Source organism: Pezoporus occidentalis, unplaced genomic scaffold (genome assembly GCF_034315485.1).
Source record: "Pezoporus occidentalis ecotype Australia unplaced genomic scaffold, CSIRO_AGI_Poc_V1 ctg1716, whole genome shotgun sequence".
In the NCBI taxonomy this organism is placed as follows: Eukaryota; Metazoa; Chordata; class Aves; order Psittaciformes; family Psittacidae; genus Pezoporus; species Pezoporus occidentalis.
In genome coordinates this window covers 1-7,222 of record NW_026913550.1, presented here as the reverse complement: position 1 = coordinate 7,222, position 7,222 = coordinate 1, and the positions used below count along the sequence as shown (strand labels likewise).

The window sequence follows — 7,222 nt, the reverse complement described above, 5'->3', positions numbered from 1 at the left end:
GTTTTAGTAATGCTCACACAAAGCTGAACATTTGGGTCCATTTGGTCTTCCAGAGAGATGTGACTATGTTCAGAATATAATGTTTCTGTGTCAGTGGTTAAAACCCAAGTGAAAACCAACCACTGCAACATATCTTGCATGACTTCAGAAGTAGAGCTAAGGGAAATCAGGCATCAACCTTCCACTGAAAGGTCCATCAGGCAAGCCTGTCCTTTCATTCCTAGCTGTATAACACGTTTCAACAAGCAAAAAAAAACCAAAAAAAAACAAAACAAACAAAAAAACCCACAGAAAACCCCAACAAAACACTATTTAAAAAATGTTTTGTTTCAGGAGATCAAAATAATTAATTTCTGAGGCAGTTCAAAATTAAACTGTATCTGCATATGGTGTCACAAAGTCTCATGGGAGAGGCTGCTCAAATGCTGAGAAGCAAAGCACTCCATCAGTGTAGGTTTCTCAAGGTATGCTCCAACTTCCTGGTTCCCTTCCTAAAGTGCTTCACCCAGTTTCTTCCACTGGCTCCTTAAAACATGTTCAGGCCCTTCACACCTTTTAATCCTGAGTAAAGGCAGCAGACTCTCCACTGCAGTTCACATTATCTGATGCCAGCAGTATAATACAGCCATTTTCACAGTTCACATAACAATATAAAATGAACCAAACCAAAAATCCAAGTGCATTTCTGCTTCTGCAAGCAAATTCAGCAGAAAGATTTAAAACAGCTTAATGAAATAAAATGGTTTCTGACTTCCATCCATCTGTGTTTAAAAACTCTATAAAATACATGAGGAGGGAAATCAACAGAAAGGATATGAATGTACCAAAATTTTAATTGCTGCTCTTCTGATTGGATGGAAAGGACTAAGTATATACAAGGCAGGAGTGGCACTAAATCGAAAGATTGTCTTCCCTTTGTTCAGTACTATAAATGTCTGGAAAACAAAATAGAAAATGAGAACGTTTAGTATTTTCATTCATGCCCAGCTTTTCCCAGCCCACGTCCCGTTGTGAAGCTCCTGACAGGATCCCACACTTCTTCCCCACTCCCCTCAAAACCCCCAAATTCCTTTTCACTTAGTGAAGAGTTTTGTTCAAGACCCTCCCAGCAGACCTATTGCCTGTCCTATTGCAATATCCCAACTACTTTTCATTCCTTCAGTCCTTACAGGGTCCTGTGCCATCACCTCCATCACAAGGCTGGCAGGAGAGTGGAATCCCCTTTAAAAATAAAAAATTGCACAGTGACTAGAATGTGGTTGAGGGACTTTTATGATGTGCTCTTCCCAAATGCCAGAGACCTTAATACGTTGTTACTCCATTTTCTCTACCTCGATTCCTTTATTACTCTCAGTCGATGTTTTTGTCTCACCAAGTAAGCAGCTTCATGAGGCACAGCTCCACAGCAGGATCTGACCCTGGCACTGAGGAACTGTCATTGTACTCAAGTTAATATGGGCAGAGGAAACCAATACTGTGAGTTACCTTAAATCCAAAGTAATGCTGAATGGATGCTTGTCCAACTTACAGAGCTTTGCAAATGCCCCAGCATTCACTGAGTAACTCCTATGCACTCAGAGACAGGATCAAGACACCCAATAGACAAACTCTAACCAATTCACCCACCTGGAGTCTAAGACCTTCATGACACTAAAATTGCAAATCTGTATCCTGCTGCTTGTGCCTGGGGATAGCAGGCAAATTAAAGGTAAATTAATTCTGGACCTTCCAGGTAAGTAATCTATTTGTCTTTATCAATTTAACTTTTATTCTGTAGTTCTTGTACCTTTTTCTACACTGTTTTAATAGACAAAGCATTGTGGTCATACTAATTCACTGATTACGGGAAATAGCCTAGCCCAAAATCAGGAACATCAGTACCCGAAAGAACTAGAAGCTACCTAAAAATACACTGTACTTCCAAGCCTTATTTTGTCCCCAGTTTTTTGAAATGTTTAGAAAGGGGAATGACCTGTAGTAAGCAACCAGCTCAGCTTTGCTGTCAACAGCCTTTTGACAGAAGCTGCGTGTGCTGTTGTGGCTTTGTTCCAGCCTACACGTGATTCCTCATCAGGTGATGCTTGCTTTGGGACGAAGCTTACGCTTCTGCAGAGAGCCAGCACACTGCACATGCTACTCGCATCTCCCTTCAGCTCTGTTTTGGTCATCTTAAACAGTGCTGAACTATCCTTTGGAAGGAACAAAACGGGTGCTCTCCAGGAATGGTTGTGGAGGTGCCTCCTGCTCTTGTGCAGAGTGCTAGCACAAGACTGAAGTCACCCAGAAGCCCTTAACATTAAGGGGCTTAAGTGATAAACAACATGACCTGTGAAGAGTCAAGAGTCATGCAGAAAACAAGATAGGGTAGATAAAAACCTCTGGCTTAATTTAACTCGGCTACTGCTCTGCTCTTTTCAGACACTGTATGTTCATACTCACAGTTATCTGAAAACACCAAAGTTTTAATTATGCTTTTTATCCCTCTTTGCCCTCACACTTGGATGTTTTGTGGGATTCCTGCTCATGCTGAAACTGATCCTTAGTCTGGAAGAAAACGTTTTTACTGGCTGTAGAAAGATAAAAAACGGAGAGCTCAAAACAGAGCAAAGCAAAGCAGCATGATGGCTGGCTGGTGCTCACCTTACGATCACTGTAGAAAGGGTCAAGGTCCTCCAAAGGCTCTGCAATGAGCTCTGGAGGAACAGTCCCATAGATATCAGGCAGCTTCTTGCAAGCTTGCAAATCAAATTGAGGCTGAGGTTTCTCGTCTTCACCCAGCTGCTCTCTGTATTCCTGCTTTGCATTCCTTGCGAGCTTCTCCGCAATTCGTTTCTCAATAGCAGCCAAGGATTCAGGCGTGAACCGGTGGAAGCTGTTAGTACCCGGTGGTAACAAGAAGTCAGCCATCTTTTCATCCTGCTTTGTCTTTTCTGGTCTTTACTCCTAGTAGTGGAAACAGCTGAAACGAAAAGTACCACAGGTTAGTGACAAGAGCAAAGCAAGAAGAACAAAGCCATCAAAATGACACAAAATAACCCAAACAACTTGCAGACTCTGTATTATCAGGAAAACATCTATTTTGGTGTGGTTAGTAGAACATCAAGGAAGATAGAAATGATCGAAACTGTAATTTCAATTAGGAATCACTCACAATCAGAGCTAAAAAGACTTTGTAGATAGGCTGTGGAGTATTACGGTTTTCAGGCACTTGGGATCCTAAATCCAAACTAAGGAGTAACTTAGATTCATACAAGATTAAGTTTCATAGAAAGCCACACAGATTTGGATTCCTAACTCATTTTTGAAAATGCAGCTCTGGGAGTGGATGAACAATGTGCCTAAGATGACTGCAGGGCAGATTTAAAAGAGTGAGGTTACACATCTCTGGCCACATGATGCAAATTTAAAATCAGCCGAAATCTCTGGCCACATGATGCAAACTCTTAAATCACACAGAAAATGCCCCAGCTGTTGTATTCCAAATTTAAAGAGTGAAGGTCAGCAATACACATTCTTAAATCACACAACAAATTCTCCATAATCTCTGTTTTAGGGTTTTCACAACATTATGTTTTTTTTCCAGGATGCTAGAATGTGCTTCCACCAACCCATAGGACTATATAAGTCATTAGTGCTCTCCAAGCTGAATATCCACTGCTACCAGTTCAAATATCTGAAAACCAGGTGTTTCTCCTCTTCCATCCAATACCCAATAAATTGCAAAAGACTGCGTCAGTGAACTGATCATCTTGGGTTGATGGGATGCTTCATATAACACTTCCATTCTGCTTTTTAATTCTGATGGGAATGTTAATTCATGTAAATTGAAGGGACACAATTCATATGGGTTATTCTCAAGATTGGGTATGGATGGAGCCTGGTTTTCAGATTCATGAACTGGTAGCAGTGGATATTCAGCTTGGAGAGCACTAATGACAGTCCTAGGGTTTGGCAAGCACATTCTAGCATCCTTCGGATTGTAGGGTGTGAGGAGAAGAAAATGCTCAAAAGTCTTGTTGGATGTTTTGAAAATGGGATTTGCTAACCCAAGGAAAATAAAAATAATGTTATAAAACCCTAAAACAGAGATTATGGAGAATTTCTGTGTGATTTAAGAATGTGTATTTGACCTTCACTCTTTAAATTTGGAATACAACAGCTGGGGCATTTTTAGAGTTTGCATCATGTGGCCAGAGATCGGCTGATTTAAATCTGCCCTGCAGTCATCTTAGGCACATTGTTCATCCACTCCCAGAGCTGCATTTTCAAAAATGAGTTAGGAATCCAAATCTGTGTGGCTTTCTATGAAACTTAATCTTGTATGAATCTAAGTTACTCCTTAGTTTGGATTTAGGATCCCAAGTGCCTGAAAACCGTAATACTCCACAGCCTATCTACAAAGTCTTTTTAGCTCTGATTGTGAGTGATTCCTAATTGAAATTACAGTTTCGATCATTTCTATCTTCCTTGATGTTCTACTAACCACACCAAAATAGATGTTTTCCTGATAATACAGAGTCTGCAAGTTGTTTGGGTTATTTTGTGTCATTTTGATGGCTTTGTTCTTCTTGCTTTGCTCTTGTCACTAACCTGTGGTACTTTTCGTTTCAGCTGTTTCCACTACTAGGAGTAAAGACCAGAAAAGACAAAGCAGGATGAAAAGATGGCTGACTTCTTGTTACCACCGGGTACTAACAGCTTCCACCGGTTCACGCCTGAATCCTTGGCTGCTATTGAGAAACGAATTGCGGAGAAGCTCGCAAGGAATGCAAAGCAGGAATACAGAGAGCAGCTGGGTGAAGACGAGAAACCTCAGCCTCAATTTGATTTGCAAGCTTGCAAGAAGCTGCCTGATATCTATGGGACTGTTCCTCCAGAGCTCATTGCAGAGCCTTTGGAGGACCTTGACCCTTTCTACAGTGATCGTAAGGTGAGCACCAGCCAGCCATCATGCTGCTTTGCTTTGCTCTGTTTTGAGCTCTCCGTTTTTTATCTTTCTACAGCCAGTAAAAACGTTTTCTTCCAGACTAAGGATCAGTTTCAGCATGAGCAGGAATCCCACAAAACATCCAAGTGTGAGGGCAAAGAGGGATAAAAAGCATAATTAAAACTTTGGTGTTTTCAGATAACTGTGAGTATGAACATACAGTGTCTGAAAAGAGCAGAGCAGTAGCCGAGTTAAATTAAGCCAGAGGTTTTTATCTACCCTATCTTGTTTTCTGCATGACTCTTGACTCTTCACAGGTCATGTTGTTTATCACTTAAGCCCCTTAATGTTAAGGGCTTCTGGGTGACTTCAGTCTTGTGCTAGCACTCTGCACAAGAGCAGGAGGCACCTCCACAACCATTCCTGGAGAGCACCCGTTTTGTTCCTTCCAAAGGAGAGTTCAGCACTGTTTAAGATGACCAAAACAGAGCTGAAGGGAGATGCGAGTAGCATGTGCAGTGTGCTGGCTCTCTGCAGAAGCGTAAGCTTCGTCCCAAAGCAAGCATCACCTGATGAGGAATCACGTGTAGGCTGGAACAAAGCCACAACAGCACACGCAGCTTCTGTCAAAAGGCTGTTGACAGCAAAGCTGAGCTGGTTGCTTACTACAGGTCATTCCCCTTTCTAAACATTTCAAAAAACTGGGGACAAAATAAGGCTTGGAAGTACAGTGTATTTTTAGGTAGCTTCTAGTTCTTTCGGGTACTGATGTTCCTGATTTTGGGCTAGGCTATTTCCCGTAATCAGTGAATTAGTATGACCACAATGCTTTGTCTATTAAAACAGTGTAGAAAAAGGTACAAGAACTACAGAATAAAAGTTAAATTGATAAAGACAAATAGATTACTTACCTGGAAGGTCCAGAATTAATTTACCTTTAATTTGCCTGCTATCCCCAGGCACAAGCAGCAGGATACAGATTTGCAATTTTAGTGTCATGAAGGTCTTAGACTCCAGGTGGGTGAATTGGTTAGAGTTTGTCTATTGGGTGTCTTGATCCTGTCTCTGAGTGCATAGGAGTTACTCAGTGAATGCTGGGGCATTTGCAAAGCTCTGTAAGTTGGACAAGCATCCATTCAGCATTACTTTGGATTTAAGGTAACTCACAGTATTGGTTTCCTCTGCCCATATTAACTTGAGTACAATGACAGTTCCTCAGTGCCAGGGTCAGATCCTGCTGTGGAGCTGTGCCTCATGAAGCTGCTTACTTGGTGAGACAAAAACATCGACTGAGAGTAATAAAGGAATCGAGGTAGAGAAAATGGAGTAACAACGTATTAAGGTCTCTGGCATTTGGGAAGAGCACATCATAAAAGTCCCTCAACCACATTCTAGTCACTGTGCAATTTTTTATTTTTAAAGGGGATTCCACTCTCCTGCCAGCCTTGTGATGGAGGTGATGGCACAGGACCCTGTAAGGACTGAGGAATGAAAAGTAGTTGGGATATTGCAATAGGACAGGCAATAGGTCTGCTGGGAGGGTCTTGAACAAAACTCTTCACTAAGTGAAAAGGAATTTGGGGGTTTTGAGGGGAGTGGGGAAGAAGTGTGGATCCTGTCAGGAGCTTCACAACGGGACGTGGGCTGGGAAAAGCTGGGCATGAATGAAAATACTAAACGTTCTCATTTTCTATTTTGTTTTCCAGACATTTATAGTACTGAACAAAGGGAAGACAATCTTTCGAGTTTAGTGCCACTCCTGCCTTGTATATACTTAGTCCTTTCCATCCAATCAGAAGAGCAGCAATTAAAATTTTGGTACATTCATATCCTTTCTGTTGATTTCCCTCCTCATGTATTTTATAGAGTTTTTAAACACAGATGGATGGAAGTCAGAAACCATTTTATTTCATTAAGCTGTTTTAAATCTTTCTGCTGAATTTGCTTGCAGAAGCAGAAATGCACTTGGATTTTTGGTTTGGTTCATTTTATATTGTTATGTGAACTGTGAAAATGGCTGTATTATACTGCTGGCATCAGATAATGTGAACTGCAGTGGAGAGTCTGCTGCCTTTACTCAGGATTAAAAGGTGTGAAGGGCCTGAACATGTTTTAAGGAGCCAGTGGAAGAAACTGGGTGAAGCACTTTAGGAAGGGAACCAGGAAGTTGGAGCATACCTTGAGAAACCTACACTGATGGAGTGCTTTGCTTCTCAGCATTTGAGCAGCCCCTCCCATGAGACTTTGTGACACCATATGCAGATACAGTTTAATTTTTTAACTGCCTAGAAAATT

General features: G+C 41.4%; 2 protein-coding genes across 2 annotated transcripts; one reads left to right on the top strand and one right to left on the bottom strand.

Annotated features, from left to right (window-relative positions):
• Positions 1–800: 800 nt before the first annotated feature.
• LOC134161285 (sodium channel protein type 5 subunit alpha-like) lies at positions 801–2,957 on the bottom strand. The gene is made up of 2 exons (XM_062613973.1): positions 2,641–2,957; positions 801–935 (listed from the first exon to the last, which is right to left on the bottom strand). The coding sequence occupies exons 1-2, from the start codon at positions 2,905–2,907 to the stop codon at positions 801–803; spliced, it is 402 nt and encodes a 133-aa protein (XP_062469957.1). The 5' UTR covers positions 2,908–2,957.
• A 1,656-nt stretch (positions 2,958–4,613) lies between these two features.
• LOC134161284 (sodium channel protein type 5 subunit alpha-like) lies at positions 4,614–6,769 on the top strand. The gene is given in 3 exon segments (XM_062613972.1): positions 4,614–4,930; positions 6,634–6,672; positions 6,674–6,769. Coding segments are annotated over 3 exon segments (402 nt in total). The 5' UTR covers positions 4,614–4,663.
• The last annotated feature ends 453 nt before the right edge of the window (positions 6,770–7,222 follow it).